Source organism: Pelophylax lessonae, assembly GCF_965119305.1.
Source record: "Pelophylax lessonae genome assembly, chromosome: 5".
NCBI classification, from domain to species: domain Eukaryota; kingdom Metazoa; phylum Chordata; class Amphibia; order Anura; family Ranidae; genus Pelophylax; species Pelophylax lessonae.
In genome coordinates, this window is record NC_138772.1 from 335,250,814 (window position 1) to 335,269,054 (window position 18,241).

An 18,241-nucleotide genomic window follows, 5' to 3' on the forward strand; every position below is an offset into this window, starting at 1 on the left:
AAATGAAAGGAGGGATGGTATAGAGGGGGAGATGTGACCCTAGAAATGACAGGAGGGATGGTATAGAGAGGGAAATGTGACTCTAAAAATGGCAGACAGGATGGTGTAGAGGGGGAGATATGACCCTAGAAATGGTAGAAAGAATGGTAAAGGGGGGGGGGTGTGACCCTAGAAATGATAGGAGCAATGGTATAGAGGGGGAGATGTGACCCTAGAAATGACAGGAGGGATGGTATAGAGGGGGGTGAGATGTGACCCTAGAAATGACCGGAGGGATGGTATAGAGGGGAAGATGTGACCCTAGAAATGACAGAAGGGATAGTAAAGAGGGGGAGATGTGACCCTAGAAATGAAAGTAGGGATGGCATAGAGGGGGAGATGTGACCGTAGAAATTACAGGAGGGATAGTAAACAGGGGGAGATGTGACCCTAGAAATGACAGGAGTGATGGTAATGGGGGGGGGGGATGGAGATTTGACCCTAGAATTTTGTAGGAGGGATGGTATGGAGGGGGAGATGTGACTCTAAAAATGACAGAAAGGATGGTGTAGAGGGGGAGATATGACCCTAGAAATGACAGGAAAGATTGTGTAGAGGGGGAGATGTGACCCTAGAAATGGTAGAAGGAATGGTAAAGGGGGGATGTGACCCAAGAAATGATAGGAGCAATGGTATAGAGGGGGAGATGTGACCCTAGAAATGACAGGAGGGATGGTAAAGAGGGGGCAGGAGGGATGGTAAAGAGGGGACAGGAGGGATGGTAAAGAGGGGACAGGAGGGATGGTAAAGAGGGGACAAGAGGGATGGTATAGAAGGGACAGGAGGGATGGTATAGAAGGGATGGTATAGAAGGGACAGGACGGACGCTATAGAAGGGACAGGAGGGATGGTATAAAGGGGACAGAAGGGATGGTATAGAAGGGACAGGAGGGATGGTATAGAGGGGACAGGAGGGGTGGTATAGAAGGGGGTGAGATATGATCCTAGAAATGACAGGAGGTATGGTATAGAGGGGACAAGAGGGATGGTATAGAAGGGACAGGAGGGATGGCATAGAAGGGGGTGAAATGTGACCCTAGAAATGATAGGAGCAATGGTATAGAGGGGGAGATGTGACCCTAGAAATGACAGGAGGCATGGTAAAGAGGGGACAGGAGGGATGATATAAAGGGGACAGAAGGGATGGTATAAAAGGGACAGGAGGGATGGTATAGAGGGGACAGGAGGGATGGTATAGAAGGGGGTGAGATGTGACCCTAGAAATGACAGGAGGGATGGTATAGAGGGGACAGGAGGGATGGTATAGAGGGGACAGGAGGCATGGTATAGAAGGGACAGGAGGGATGGTATAGAAGGGACAGGAGCAGTGGCGTACTAACAGGGGGGGCGGGGGGGCGGGCCGCCCCGGGTGCCACGCACTGGGGGGGTGTCAGGCTGCTCGGAATATCAGTCAGTGTGAAGGAGCTGCAGTTTCTAAAGTCCGCTCTGCTCGCGGGGGCGGCGGCCGGCGGGAAGAAGGTGAGCACTGAGCAGCCTCCTCCTGTGTGTCTGTGTGACTGTCTGGACTGGAGAGGAGATGGGACAGCTGGATATAGAAGGATTCATCTTTCCGTATTTCTCCTGCTGCCGTTGAATGGCCGATTCTCCTCTCCCTCCTGCAGTCAGTTAGCGGCAGAAGGAGGAATATGTAAAGATCAAATCATCTATATGCAGCTGTCCCATCCCCTCTCCTATACAACTTGCTGGCCCCCTAGTGCTCTCCAGCCCCCCCTCCCCTTGCTCTTAACACCCCCTTCTCTTAACACCCCCTTCTCTTAACACCCCCCCTTCTCTTAACACCCCCCTGCTCTAAACACCCCCCTGCTCTAAACACCCCCCCCTGCTCTAAACACCCCCCCTGCTCTAAACACCCCCCCCTGCTCTAAACACCCCCCCCTGCTCTAAACACCCCCCCCTGCTCTAAACACCCCCCCCTGCTCTTAACACCCCCCTTGCTCTTAACACCCCCCTTGCTCTTAACACCCCCCTTGCTCTTAACACCCCCCTTGCTCTTAACACCCCCCTTGCTCTTAACACCCCCTTGCTCTTAACACCCCCCTTGCTCTTAACACCCCCCTTGCTCTTAACACCCCCCCTGCTCTTAACCCCTCAGTGCTCTTGCCCCCCAGCGCTCCTTAGCCCCCCATTGCTCTTCAGCTCCCCGCAGTGCTTTTCATCTCCCCCCTATGCTCTCTGGCTCCCCCAGTGCTCTCCACCCCCCTGTGCTCCCTGCCTCCCCCCTCAGTGAGTTCCAGTTCCCCCCATGCTCTCCATCCCCCTGGTTTTCCCTGCCCCCCCCCAGTGCTCTCCACCCCTGCGCCTTCCAACCCCCCTACAATGCTTTTTCAAACCCCTCCTAATTCTCTCCAGTCCCCCCCCCCCCCGCGCCCTTCAGCTCCTCCAGTGCTCTCTGCTTGCCCTGTGCTCTCCGGCCCCCCTAATGCTCTTCTATCTTATATCATGTCTGCAGTCTCTGACCTTCTTTTGTATCATGTCTGCAGTCTCTGCCCATCTCTTGTATCATATCCTCAGTCTTTGACCATCTCTTGTATCATGTCCTCAGTCTCTGACCATCTCTTGGATCATGTCCTCAGTCTCTGACCATCTCTTGGATCATGTCCTCAGTCTCTGACCATCTCTTGGATCATGTCCTCGGTCTCTGACCATCTCTTGGATCATGTCCTCAGTCTCTGACCATCTCTTGGATCATGTCCTCAGTCTCTGACCATCTCTTGGATCATGTCCTCAGTCTCTGACCATCTCTTGGATCATGTCCTCAGTCTCTGACCATCTCTTGGATCATGTCCTCAGTCTCTGACCATCTCTTGGCTCATGTCCTCAGTCTCTGACCATCTCTTGGATCATGTCCTCAGTCTCTGACCAACCATCTCTTGGATCATGTCCACAGTCTCTGATCATCTCCTGTATCATGTCCTCAGTCTCTGACCATCTCCTGTGTGTTTTCTGCAGTCTCTGACCATCTCTAGTATCCCGTCCGTAGTCTCTGACCATCTCTTGTATCATATCCTCAGTCTCGGATTTCTCTTGTATTAGGTCCGTAGTCTCTGACCATCTCTAGTATCATGTCTGCAGTCTCTGACCATCTCTTGTATCATGTCCTCAGTCTCTGACCATCTCTTGTATCATGTCCTCAGTCTCTGACCATCTCTTGTATCATGTCCTCAGTCTCTGATTTCTTTTGTTTTAGGTCCGTAGTCTCTTACCATCTCTTGCATCATGTCCTCAGTCTCTGACTATCTCCTTTAGCATGTCTCCAATCTCCTACTCAAACTTAAACACATTGATAATAGTATTAGCTATCGCTATCTGTCTATGCCAAAGGTAGGACTGTGCAGGGGAGGCAGAGAGTGCAAAAGGGGGAACTGTGATTAGAGAGACAGGGGGGGGGGGGGCAGACTGCAAAGGGCACTGTGATAGGGGGGCTGGGAAATTTGTGCAATAAATATTCTTGGAGACATTAAAATTTTTTGCGGGTGTTTTTATATTTTAAAGTGGGGGGGGGGGGGGGTGCCAGATATAGGATCCGCCCCGGGTGCCAAATGCTCTAGGTACGCCACTGGACAGGAGGGATGGTATAGAAGGGACAGGAGGGATGGTATAGAAGGGACAGGAGGGATGGTATAAAAGGGACAGAAGGGATGGTATAGAAGGGACAGGAGGGATGGTATCGAGGGGACAGGAGGGATGGTATCGAGGGGACAGGAGGGATGGTATAGAAGGGACAGGAGGGATGGTATAGAAGGGACAAGAGGGATGGTATAGAGGGGACAGTAGGGATGGTATAGAGGGGACAGGAGGGATGGTATAGAAGGGACAGGAGGGATGGTATAGAGGGGACAGGAGGGATGGTATAGAAGGGGGTGAGAAGTGACCCTAGAAATGACAGGAGGGATGGTATAGAGGGGACAGGAGGGATGGTATAGAGGGGACAGGAGGGATGGTATAGAGGGGACAGGAGGGATGGTATAGAAGGGGCAGGAGGGATGGTATAGAAGGGACAGGAGGGATGGTAGAGAGGGGGGTGAGATGTGACCCTAGAAATGACAGGAGGGATGGTAAAGAGGGGACAGGAGGGATGGTATAAAGGGGACAGAAGGGATGGTATTGAAGGGACAGGAGGAATGGAATAGAGGGGAGAGGAGGGGTGGTATAGAAGGGGATGAGATGTGACCCTAGAAATGACAGGAGGGAACGTATAGAGGGGACAAGAGGGATGGTATAGAAGGGACAGGAGGGATGGTATAGAAGGGGGTGAAATGTGACCCTAGAAATGATAGGAGCAATGATATAGAGGGGGAGATGTGACCCTAGAAATGACAGGAGGGATGGTAAAGAGGGGACAGGAGGGATGATATAAAGGGGACAGAAGGGATGGTATAAAAGGGACAGGAGGGATGGTATAGAGGGGACAGGAGGGATGGTATAGAAGGGGTGAGATGTGACCCTAGAAATGACAGGAGGCATGGTATACAAGGGACAGAAGGGATGATATAGGAGGGATGGTATAGAAGGGACCGGAGGGATGGTATAGAGGGGACAGGAGGGATGGTATAGAAGGGACAGGAGGGATGGTATAGAAGGGACAGGAGGGATGGTACAGAAGGGACAGGAGGGATGGTATAGAAGGGACAGGAGGGATGGTATAGAGGGGACAGGAGGGATGGTATAGAGGGGACAGGAGGGATGGTATAGAGGGGACAGGAGGGATGGTATAGAAGGGACAGGAGGGATGGTATAGAAGGGACAGCAGGGATGGTATAGAAGGGGGTGAGAAGTGACCCTAGAAATGACAGGAGGGATGCTATAGAAGGGACAGGAGGGATGGTATAGAGGGGACAGGAGGGATGGTATAGAGGGGACAGAAGGGATGGTATCGAAGGGATGGTATAGAAGGGACAGGAGGGATGGTATAGAAGGGACAGGAGGGATGGTATAGAAGGGACAGGAGGGATGGTATAGAAGGCACAGGAGGGATGGTATAGAGGGGACAGGAGGGATGGTATAGAAGGGATGGTATAGAAGGGGCAGGAGGGATGGTATAGAGGGGGGTGAGATGTGACCCTAGAAATGATAGGAAGGATGGTATAGAAGAGACAGGAGGGATGGTATAGAAGGGACAGAAGGGATGGTATAGAAGGGACAAAGGGGATGGTATAGAAGGAACAGGAGGGATGGTATAGAGGGGACAGGAGGGATGGTATAGAAGGGACAGAAGGGATGGTATAGAAGGGACAGAAGGGATGGTATAGAAAGTACAGGAGGGATGGTATAGAAGGGACAGGAGGGATGGCATAGAAGGTACAGAAGGGATGGTATAGAAGGGACAGAAGGGATGGTATAGAGGGGACAGGAGGGATGATATAGAGGGGACAGGAGGGATGATATAGAGGGGGCAGAAGGGATGGTATAGAAGGGACAGAAGGGATGGTATAGAAGGGACAGGAGGGATGGTATATAAGGGACAGGAGGGATGGTATAGAGGGGACAGGAGGGATGGTATAGAAGGTATGGTATAGAAGGGACAGGAGGGACGGTATAGAGGGGAAAGAAGGGATGGTATAGAAGGGATGGTATCGAAGGGATGGTATAGAAGGGACAGGAGGGATGGTATTGAAGGGACAGGAGGGATGGTATAGAAGGGACAGGAGGGATGGTATAGAAGGGACAGGAGGGATGGTATAGAGGGGACAGGAGGGATGGTATAGAAGGGATGGTATAGAAGGGACAGGAGGGATGGTATAGAAGGGACAGGAGGGATGGTATAGAAGGGACAGGAGGGATGGTATAGAGGGGACAGGAGGGATGGTATAGAAGGGACAGGAGGGATGGTATAGAGGGGACAGGAGGGATGGTATAGAAGGGACAGGAGGGATGGTATAGAGGGGACAGGAGGGATGGTATAGAAGGGACAGGAGGGATGGTATAGGAGGGACAGGAGGGATGGTATAGGAGGGACAGGAGGGATGGTATAGAAGGGACAGGAGGGATGGTATAGAAGGGACAGGAGGGATGGTATAGAAGGGACAGGAGGGATGGTATAGAGGGGACAGGAGGGATGGTATAGAAGGTATGGTATACAAGGGACAGGAGGGACGGTATACAAGGGACAGGAGGGACGGTATACAAGGGACAGGAGGGATGGTATAGAAGGGACAGGAGGGGTGGTATAGAAGGGATGGTATAGAAGGGACAGGAGGGATGGTATAGAAGGGACAGGAGGGATGGTATAGAAGGGACAGAAGGGATAGTATAGAAGGGACAGGAGGGATGGTATAGAAGCGACAGAAGGGATGGTATAGAAGGGACAGAAGGGATGGTATAGAAGGGATGGTATAGAAGGGACAGGAGGGATGGTATAGAAGGGACAGGAGGGATAGTATAGAAGGGACAGGAGGGATGGTATAGAGGGGACAGGAGGGATGGTATAGAAGGGACAGAAGGGATGGTATAGAAGGGATGGTATAGAAGGGACAGGAGGGATGGTATAGAGGGGACAGGAGGGATGGTATAGAAGGGACAGAAGGGATGGTATAGAGGGGACAGGAGGGATGGTATAGAGGGGACAGGAGAGATGGTATAGAAGGGACAGGAGGGATGGTAAAGAGGGGACAGGAGGGATGGTATAGAGGGGACAGGAGGGATGGTATAGAGGGGACAGGAGGGATGGTATAGAGGGGACAGGAGGGATGGTATAGAAGGGACAGAAGGGATGGTATAGAAGGGATGGTATAGAGGGGACAGGAGGGATGGTATAGAGGGGACAGGAGGGATGGTATAGAGGGGACAGGAGGGATGGTATAGAAGGGATGGTATAGAAGGGATGGTATAGAGGGGACAGGAGGGATGGTATAGAGGGGACAGGAGGGATGGTATAGAGGGGACAGGAGGGATGGTATAGAAGGGACAGGAGGGATGGTATAGAAGGGATGGTATAGAAGGGACAGGACGGACGGTATAGAAGGGACAGGAGGGATGGTATAGAGGGGAGAGAAGGGATGGTATAGAAGGGACAGAAGGGATAATATAGAAGGGACAGGAGGGATGGTATAGAAGGGACAGGAAGGATGGTATAGAAGGGACAGAAGGGATGGTATAGAAGGGACAGAAGGGATGGTGTAGAAGGGACAGGAGGGATGGTATAGAGGGGACAGTAGGGATGGTATAGAGGGGACAGAAGGGATGGTATAGAAGGGACAGGAGGGATGGTATAGAAGGGACAGGAGGGATGGTATAGAAGGGAAAGGAGGGATGGTATAGAAGGGACAGGAGGGATGGTATAGAAGGGAAAGGAGGGATGGTATAGAAGGTATGGTATAGAAGGGACAGGAGGGACGGTATAGAAGGGACAGGAGGGACGGTATAGAAGGGACAGGAGGGATGGTATAGAAGGGACAGGAGGGGTGGTATAGAAGGGACAGTAGGAATGGTATAGAGGGGACAGGAGGGATGGTATAGAAGGGATGGTATAGAAGGGACAGGAGGGATGGTATAGAAGGGACAGGAGGGATGGTATAGAAGGGACAGAAGGGATGGTATAGAAGGGATGGTATAGAAGTGACAGAAGGGATGGTATAGAAGGGATGGTATAGAAGGGACAGGAGGGATGGTATAGAAGGGACAGGAGGGATGGTATAGAAGGGACAGAAGGGATGGTATAGAAGGGATGGTATAGAAGGGACAGGAGGGATGGTATAGAGGGGCCAGGAGGGATGGTATAGAGGGGACAGGAGGGATGGTATAGAGGGGACAGGAGGGATGGTATAGAGGGGACAGGAGGGATGGTATAGAAGGGACAGAAGGGATGGTATAGAAGGGATGGTATAGAGGGGACAGGAGGGATGGTATAGAGGGGACAGGAGGGATGGTATAGAGGGGACAGGAGGGATGGTATAGAAGGGATGGTATAGAAAGGATGGTATAGAAGGGACAGGAGGGATGGTATAGAGGGGACAGGAGGGATGGTATAGAGGGGACAGGAGGGATGGTATAGAAGGGACAGGAGGGATGGTATAGAAGGGATGGTATAGAAGGGACAGGACGGACGCTATAGAAGGGACAGGAGGGATGGTATAGAGGGGAGAGAAGGGATGGTATAGAAGGGACAGAAGGGATAATATAGAAGGGACAGGAGGGATGGTATAGAAGGGACAGGAAGGATGGTATAGAAGGGATGGTATAGAAGGGACAGAAGGGATGGTGTAGAAGGGACAGGAGGGATGGTATAGAGGGGACAGTAGGGATGGTATAGAGGGGACAGAAGGGATGGTATAGAAGGGACAGGAGGGATGGTATAGAAGGGACAGGAGGGATGGTATAGAAGGGAAAGGAGGGATGGTATAGAAGGGACAGGAGGGATGGTATAGAAGGGAAAGGAGGGATGGTATAGAAGGTATGGTATAGAAGGGACAGGAGGGACGGTATAGAAGGGACAGGAGGGACGGTATAGAAGGGACAGGAGGGATGGTATAGAAGGGACAGGAGGGGTGGTATAGAAGGGACAGTAGGAATGGTATAGAGGGGACAGGAGGGATGGTATAGAGGGGACAGGAGGGATGGTATAGAAGGGATGGTATAGAAGGGACAGGAGGGATGGTATAGAAGGGACAGGAGGGATGGTATAGAAGGGACAGAAGGGATGGTATAGAAGGGATGGTATAGAAGTGACAGAAGGGATGGTATAGAAGGGATGGTATAGAAGGGACAGGAGGGATGGTATAGAAGGGACAGGAGGGATGGTATAGAAGGGACAGAAGGGATGGTATAGAAGGGACAGAAGGGATGGTATAGGAGGGATGGTATAGAAGGAATGGTATAGAAGGGACAGGAGGGATGGTATAGAAGGGACAGAGGGGATGGTATAGAGGGGACAGGAGGGATGGTATAGAGGGGACAGAAGGGATGGTATAGAAGGGACAGGAGGGATGGTATAGAAGGGACAGGAGGGATGGTATAGAAGGACAGGAGGGATGGTATAGAAGGGACAGGAGGGATGGTATAGAAGGGACAGAAGGGATGGTATAGGAGGGATGGTATAGAAGGAATGGTATAGAAGGGACAGGAGGGATGGTATAGAAGGGACAGAAGGGATGGTATAGAGGGGACAGGAGGGATGGTATAGAAGGGACAGAAGGGATGGTATAGAAGGGACAGGAGGGATGGTATAGAAGGGACAGGAGGGATGGTATAGAGGGGACAGGAGGTATGGTATAGAAGGGACAGAAGGGATGGTATAGAAGGGACAGGAGGGATGGTATAGAGGGGACAGGAGGGATGGTATAGAGGGGACAGGAGGGATGGTATAGAAGGGACAGGAGGGATGGTATAGAAGGGACAGGAGGGATGGTATAGAAGGGACAGGAGGGATGGTATAGAAGGAATGGTATAGAAGGGACAGGAGGGATGGTATAGAGGGGACAGGAGGGATGGTATAGAAGGGACAGGAGGGATGGTATAGAGGGGACAGGAGGGATGGTATAGAAGGGGCAGAAGGGATGGTATAGAAGGGGCAGAAGGGATGGTATAGAAGGGACAGAAGGGATGGTATAGAGGGGACAGAAGGGATGGTATAGAAGGGATGGTATAGAAGGGACAGGAGGGATGGTATAGAAGGGACAGAAGGGATGGTATAGAAGGGACAGGAGGGATGGTATAGAGGGGACAGGAGGGATGGTATAGAAGGGACAGGAAGGATGGTATAGAGGGGACAGGAGGGATGGTATAGAGGGGACAGGAGGGATGGTATAGAAGGGGCTGAAGGGATGGTATAGAAGGGGCAGAAGGGATGGTATAGAAGGGACAGGAGGGATGGTATAGAGGGGACAGGAGGGATGGTATAGAGGGGACAGGAGGGATGGTATAGAGGGGACAGGAGGGATGGTATAGAAGGGGCAGAAGGGATGGTATAGAAGGGGCAGAAGGGATGGTATAGAAGGGGCAGAAGGGATGGTATAGAAGGGACAGGAGGGATGGTATAGAGGGGACAGGAGGGATTGTATAGAAGGGACAGAAGGGATGGTATAGAAGGGATGGTATAGAAGGGACAGGAGGGATGGTATAGAAGGGACAGAAGGGATGGTATAGAAGGGACAGGAGGGATGGTATAGAAGGAATGGTATAGAAGGGACAGGAGGGATGGTATAGAAGGGACAGGAGGGATGGTATAGAGGGGACAGGAGGGATGGTATAGAAGGGACAGGAGGGATGGTATAGAAGGGACAGGAGGGATGGTATAGAAGGGACAGAAGGGATGGTATAGAAGGGACAGGAGGGATGGTATAGAAGGTACAGGAGGGATGGTATAGAAGGGACAGAAGGGATGGTATAGAAGGGACAGGAGGGATGGTATAGAAGGGACAGGAGGGATGGTATAGAAGGGACAGAAGGGATGGTATAGAAGGGACAGAAGGGGTGGTATAGAAGGGACAGGAGGGATGGTATAGAAGGAATGGTATAGAAGGGACAGGAGGGATGGTATAGAAGGGACAGGAGGGATGGTATAGAGGGGACAGGAGGGATGGTATAGAAGGGACAGGAGGGATGGTATAGAAGGGACAGGAGGGATGGTATAGAAGGGACAGGAGGGATGGTATAGAAGGTACAGGAGGGATGGTATAGAAGGGACAGAAGGGATAGTATAGAAGGGACAGGAGGGATGGTATAGAAGGGACAGGAGGAATGATATAGAAGGGACAGAAGGGATAGTATAGAAGGGACAGAAGGGATGGTATAGAAGGGACAGGAGGGATGGTATAGAAGGAATGGTATAGAAGGGACAGGAGGGATGGTATAGAAGGGACAGGAGGGATGGTATAGAGGGGACAGGAGGGATGGTATAGAAGGGACAGGAAGGATGGTATAGAGGGGACAGGAGGGATGGTATAGAGGGGACAGGAGGGATGGTATAGAAGGGGCTGAAGGGATGGTATAGAAGGGGCAGAAGGGATGGTATAGAAGGGACAGGAGGGATGGTATAGAGGGGACAGGAGGGATGGTATAGAGGGGACAGGAGGGATGGTATAGAGGGGACAGGAGGGATGGTATAGAAGGGGCAGAAGGGATGGTATAGAAGGGGCAGAAGGGATGGTATAGAAGGGGCAGAAGGGATGGTATAGAAGGGACAGGAGGGATGGTATAGAGGGGACAGGAGGGATTGTATAGAAGGGACAGAAGGGATGGTATAGAAGGGATGGTATAGAAGGGACAGGAGGGATGGTATAGAAGGGACAGAAGGGATGGTATAGAAGGGACAGGAGGGATGGTATAGAAGGAATGGTATAGAAGGGACAGGAGGGATGGTATAGAAGGGACAGGAGGGATGGTATAGAGGGGACAGGAGGGATGGTATAGAAGGGACAGGAGGGATGGTATAGAAGGGACAGGAGGGATGGTATAGAAGGGACAGAAGGGATGGTATAGAAGGGACAGGAGGGATGGTATAGAAGGTACAGGAGGGATGGTATAGAAGGGACAGAAGGGATGGTATAGAAGGGACAGGAGGGATGGTATAGAAGGGACAGGAGGGATGGTATAGAAGGGACAGGAGGGATGGTATAGAAGGGACAGAAGGGATGGTATAGAAGGGACAGGAGGGATGGTATAGAAGGAATGGTATAGAAGGGACAGGAGGGATGGTATAGAAGGGACAGGAGGGATGGTATAGAGGGGACAGGAGGGATGGTATAGAAGGGACAGGAGGGATGGTATAGAAGGGACAGGAGGGATGGTATAGAAGGGACAGGAGGGATGGTATAGAAGGGACAGGAGGGATGGTATAGAAGGTACAGGAGGGATGGTATAGAAGGGACAGAAGGGATAGTATAGAAGGGACAGGAGGGATGGTATAGAAGGGACAGGAGGAATGATATAGAAGGGACAGAAGGGATAGTATAGAAGGGACAGGAGGGGTGGTATAGAAGGGACAGAAGGGATGGTATAGAAGGGATGGTATAGAAGGTACAGGAGGGATGGTATAGAAGGTACAGGAGGGATGGTATAGAAGGGACAGGAGGAATGATATAGAAGGGACAGAAGGGATAGTATAGAAGGGACAGAAGGGATAGTATAGAAGGGACAGAAGGGATAGTATAGAAGGGACAGGAGGGATGATATAGAAGGGACAGGAGGGATGGTATAGAAGGGACAGAAGGGATAGTATAGAAGGGACAGAAGGGATAGTATAGAAGGGACAGAAGGGATAGTATAGAAGGGACAGGAGGGATGATATAGAAGGGACAGGAGGGATGGTATAGAAGGGACAGGAGGAATAGTATAGAAGGGACAGGAGGGATGGTATAGAAGGGACAGGAGGGATGATATAGAAGGGACAGGAGGGATGGTATAGAAGGGACAGGAGGGATGCTCCATGTAGACGCTCCAGTCTCCTCCTCCAGGATGATGATGGTGACTCGGATGATGATGGGAGGAAGGAGGGGACATCTGATGATGGTGGAGGATGCAGGTTGGTTGCTCGGCACACACACAGTGTGTAGAAGGTTGGTGTGTGCTGTGTACTCAGGGCGGTAGCACCTCTCTGGCTGCCTGTAAGAAGTCCACCAGGCTGGGGTTCCTCTTCCTCAATGTCTCCCCTGCGAGGCTGCTTGTCGTCCCCGGTCCAGCTGCGCCCCCCTCTCATCCCCCGGCCATCCTTACTTGGCCTCCTGCTTCTTGAGCTCCTTTTGCTGCTGCTGGAGGAAGAGGAGCAGCAGCTGTCTGGGAGCCCCGGGACCTCCTCCAGCACCCTGTCGGCTGACGATCAACTAGGGACCGAAAATGAAAGCGGAGAAGGAGGACTTGTCCATGATCAACCTGTCTGTACAACAAGTCCTGAGCCTCTGGGCTCACGGGACAGTGCTGAGGAGCCTGACCGGTAAGTGGCCAGTTATTTCAGCTTATTTAGCCTTCAGCACCATGGATAGCGCAGCAGGAATGGCGCCCCCTATCAGGGGGTCATTAATAGCGCATTCTGCTCTCCTGGAGGGCTGCATATGGTAATGGGGGCATGGAGCATCTATTGTTTACTGCAGCTCTGTTTCTGTCCTTTGTGCATTGATTGGTAAAGTTTACATGACATGGAGGATGTTGGTGCAAAAGGCTTTTGTGGGTCCCAATCAATGACAGGGTAAAATTAGGGCATCTGCCCCAGACTTCATGGGGGGTGCTATAAAAGTCTGGCTTATCAGTGTTCTTCCTAGTAAGCCATTATTAGCTTTACAAGTGGTAACATTTTATTTCTTGCTTTGTAACACATATGTATGGTGGCAAGGAGGGTAGGCTTTAATGCCCACATATGGGTCCATGGGTAGCCAGCACAGTGACCGAGCTGTCAAAGGGAGGCTACCAATCATGTGATCACTGTAACAGCCAATCACAGTGATCAGACGGCCCTTCCCACCCCAAAGCAAAAAGACCTAAAGGGACTTCAGGCTAGGCGTAAAGGGGTAAAAAGGTGGTCAGCAATAGCAGCCTTTGTATCATTCTTACTAAGGCCCCTTTAACATGGACCATCCCTGGTCCATCAGGAGGTAGTCCGTGGACAGACCCCCAGCTGAATCAGAGCAGACTGGAACCAGTGTCACATCCATGGGTTTATTTAGCTGCAGGGGTTTTCAGACCAATATTAGATCTATGTGTGGTCAGATCTGTTTACATCAGACTACCTAGATCCGTCACGTTTAGGTCTGAATAACAGAAAACAACACAGACCTTTTCCATGTTTTTTTTTTTTTCTAGACCTGCATGGTAATCAGATGTAAACAGGCACATGCTGAATTGAATGATCCATCATGTTTAGGCCCAAAAAAATAGAAAAGACATTTTTTTTTTTCCCAAGACCTGGATATACTTCAAGTCAATTGAAGGTAATGTACAAATGCTTTCTGGACCCAACTTAGATCTTTGAGCGGCCAGATGTAAACAGACATGCATTCGCTTACATTAGACTACCTCTGATCCTTCATGCTTAGGTCAGGAATAACGGAAATGGACACAGACCTTTTCCAATTATTTTCCAGACCTAGATGGACTCAAAGGTAGTTTGATGTTTACATCCTACAGCATTTAGACTAAAGCCCCGTACACACGTACCGATTGTCGGCCGTAAATATTCGGCCAACGTCCGATCGGCCGATTGTCGGCTTGCTAGTATGATGCTTCCGACAACCGACTGCGACTTTTCAGCCGAACAGAATATGGTGTGCAGGCTTTAAAATTTTTGTTGGCCAACAAAGAACGGCCGATTGTTCGTCAGTCAGTAGAGATTTCGGCTGACAAAAATGTGATGATCAAGACTGGGCATGCTTAATGAAGAAAAAACACACGGAAAGTTGACCAGAACATGACATAACTTCTGCAGTTAGTTGTTGTTGGCCGACAAAATTTGTGTGCAGTCTTGAGCACTTTTCAACCAACAAAACAGCACCGGACAAAAGACAGCCGATCGTTCGGCCGACAATCGGTACGGGGCTTTAGGCCCCCTTTAACATCAGCGTACCAATCGGGTTTGCCTTTCTGTTTTTCAGGTGGACCTGATCGGACCATCCATACCTCTCTGTGGGGGAGCGAATGTCAGCGGACGTGTCTGCTTACACCGGCTGGTATCCGGTCTGCTAAAAAACGGACAGATGGGGATACGTTCACCATCCGTCTGGCAGATCGGATGACAATAGGATGGAAACTAACATGTAGTACATTTCCATTCAACCGCCCTATAGAAGAGAGCGAGTTGTGTCCGTGTCTGCTCTGCATAGCTGAGTGGACATGGACCTGCTTAGTGGGGATCAGCGAAGAGATGAAAGGGGACTTACATGGAGCATCCTATCAGGCCCACCTGAGAACTTGATCAAACCAACTATGTAAAAGGGGCTTAAGGGTTCGTTCATATTAAACTGATGGGAAAAAACACACAAATTTCACTTGCAGAGACATGAATTTATATCAGTTTCACATCAGTTTACATCCGTTTTCATGCGTGTTTCAGTGATTCTTTATGCATGTTGACATCAGTTTTCATTTGCATCAGTTATGTGCCCTGTTCACACCAATGTTAATTTCATGTCAGCTTTTTTTCCCGTGCAGAAAACTGCATACACGTTGCAGACTCCTGCGCAAAAAAAATGATGCACGTTGTGGTGTAAACAGGGCACATATGCCTCGTTTTCACTGAGCGGATCGGTTCGGGTTGGTTCGGTACGGTATGCTATTTTGAGTGTTTCCATTATGAAAGTGGCCCATACAACCGAACCAAACTGCACCATTCCTGGTCCTGCTTCAGATGTAGGGCCATAGGAAATGGTACGGTATGGTTAGGGCGAAGCTACTGGTGTCACACGATACATTCCACTGATTGGCAGACAGGAAAACTTCAATGCTCATGTCAAACAAAAGCGCAAAACAAACACCACATTTGGTGTAAACCCCGCATGGCCCCTGGCGGTCCGACTTGCAGTGGAAACGCTCACCTGAATAGGCCAGACCATTCTAACCCTTCCAAACTGTAACGACCCGAACCTTTCTGCTCAGTGGAAACAAGGCATTAGAGAACCATTGTTTTCTTTGAGCCCTTGCAGAATGTGTGCAGAAAAACTGATGTCTCTGCACCATGGTGTGAACGAGGCCTAAAGGAAAATAAGCAAATGATCCTACACAAGACAAACTTCCTATACCTGGAAGCATTGTTTCAATATCACCTAAGATCACCACTTGAGCAATTTGCAGAGGATGTATACCACCACATAAGATCCACTACTGAACACCAGATTGTTCAGAAATGCTTCACAAGCCCATGCTAGAAGCAAAGTACAAATGCCTATGTACAATGTCCCCTAAATAATCCAATAAACCGAGGGGGGGGGGGTGCATTGAAAATAGGTCAGGACCTACTGTACAATACAGTAAATAGTTACATATCTATTGCTATGATTATAAAATACAGATCTTAGAACAAAGGTGAGAATGAAGACAGAATGGCATTCATATGGCATGGTGGTCGCTCATTCATTCTCAAGCTCTGCAAAGTCTTCTTGGTATTTTGGCATCCAAGGCATTACCTCTGTTACTTGGCTCTGGAAATGGGGACATAGAATGTTTTCAGAGTTCTTTTATGTTTGTTAGCACTGTCCCTGAATACAAAGTGGGATCTTTTGTTGTAGTTAACAATCTTGTTTTTGACTTTGGGTAGAGATGTTTTTAAGGGCCTTTGTGATGAGAATTCTACAGCTATAGCATCCAAGCAGCATTCCTTTTACTAATTGCCTGCAAGTCAAAAGGAACGTGTGAAGTGGACCGTACATTTTATAATCTGATTGCATAATGTCATGTAAATCTACACCTATGTAGCACACAGGCCTGCCCGACTGGGTACAAATGAAATAAATTGTTTAGCTTAGAAAAAGCATATCTGGTCCTGGCTGACCACGTCAACTCCACATCCCAAAAAGGAACAATTGTACAAAATGAAAAACTAGTGGGACTTTAATGGTGTTGAACCTCCTCTCAGTATAATTATCAGTACACATGCATTGATTAAACATTTTCAAAGCTATAGAGCTGGGGAATTTTTGTGTCCCCCTTAAAAACATTAGACACCTAATGATAACACATCATCAAAAACCCGAAGATAGAGACCCCTACATATGTATGTACACAATTATACTTAGATGGTAATATAAAACAGCTACATATATGTAATCATATCACACAAGGAGGGGTAACTTATCCCAACGTGTTTCACCTTTGTCGGCTTCTTCAAGGATTTGGAGGGGTGTAGTAAAAGTGGGTTACTAAAAAAGGAAAGAAAATAGACATACATAATATATATTTACAAAAAATATTCATCATCAATTTTGTCCATTCAATGCACATACTCATCATGGATTTACAAAAATAGATTGTATCCCAGGAGAATCCAACAGAGTCTCACTTCATGTGGCCAAACACCAACCGGACCAGAACACTGGAGGCTGGACGAGCCAGAAAACTTCACTGGGGGGGGGGGGCCGCCAAACAGCACCCCAAATAGGGGGGAGAGAAAAGAGGTGACACTACTCCCACTTAAAGCGGTAGTATCCCGCTTTTTGACACTTTTACCTACAGGTAAGCCTATAATAAGGCTTACCTGTAGGTACAAATAATATCTCCTAAACCGGCATGGTTTAGGAGATATTTACAGTGCATGCAGCCGCTCGCGCGAGCGGCGCATGCACTCTGAAGGTTCGGGGGGATCTTCAATTAGTTTGCCGGAAAATCGCGTACGCGCGGGAGTGACGTCATCGCAGCTCCGGCCAATCATCGCGCCGGAGCAGTCTCTTCCGGCCAATCACCGCGCCGGAGCCGCTGAACCTGGAAGAGACGGCGAGGGATCATGGCAGTGCCCGCAGCGATGTCCGGGGGTCTGTGTCGGGGCTTCGTTCTAAGGTAAGTTACACATAATGGGCTTGTATGCGATGCATACTAGCTCATTATGCCTTTGTCTTGTTTTCTTTTTATTTTTTAGGGTTTACAACCGCTTTAAGATGTATTTTAAGTGCTAGCAAAAAAAAGGGAGACATAAAAGTGAGTACACCCCTCACATTTTTGTAAATATTTTATTATATATTTTCATGTGACAACACTGAAGAAATTATACTTTGCTACAATGTAAAGTAGTGAGTGTACAGCTTGTATAACAGTGTAAATATGCTGTCCCCTCGATAACTCAACACACAGCCATTATTGTCTAAACCGCTGGCAACAAAAGCGAGTACACCTCTAAATCAAAATGGCCAAATTGGGCCCAATTAGCCATTTTCCCTCCCTGTTACTCATTAAGGCCCGTACACACGTACCGATCGTCGGCATACAAACGTCGGTGGACGAAGGATCTGCCGATTGTACGCGTGTTAGTATGGTGCCTCCGACAGATGTCTGCGCACAATCCGCGGACAAAAGTCTTTCGTGCAAACATGAAAATATTTGTATGCCGACACCAGAACGGACGATTGTTCGCCTGTCAGTACACAATTCGGCCGACAGACCGCAGATTTGCAAGACTGGGCATGCTCAGAAAATAGAAAACACAGGGAAAGTTAACCATTACATGACATCACTTCTGCAGTCGGCGGACAAAATTCTTGTGCTGTCCTTGTGCTGTCTTTGCACTTTTCAGCAGACACCGACATCCCGGGGAGAAAAGAGGAACATTTGTAAG

At 49.5% G+C, this 18,241-nt stretch overlaps 1 protein-coding gene across 2 annotated transcripts in view; it reads left to right on the forward strand.

Annotated features, from left to right (window-relative positions):
* Nucleotides 1–12,470: 12,470 nt before the first annotated feature.
* Nucleotides 12,471–18,241, forward strand: part of TMEM170B (transmembrane protein 170B) — a 66,278-nt gene continuing 60,507 nt past the window's right edge. For both annotated transcript variants that reach the window (XR_014225335.1, XM_082259256.1), the window contains exon 1: nt 12,471–12,925. Coding sequence is in view for 1 of the 2 variants with exons in the window: in XM_082259256.1 (XP_082115382.1) it covers nt 12,829–12,925 (97 nt within the window). In the remaining variant the exon portion in view is untranslated. The remainder of the gene's footprint in view (nt 12,926–18,241) is intronic.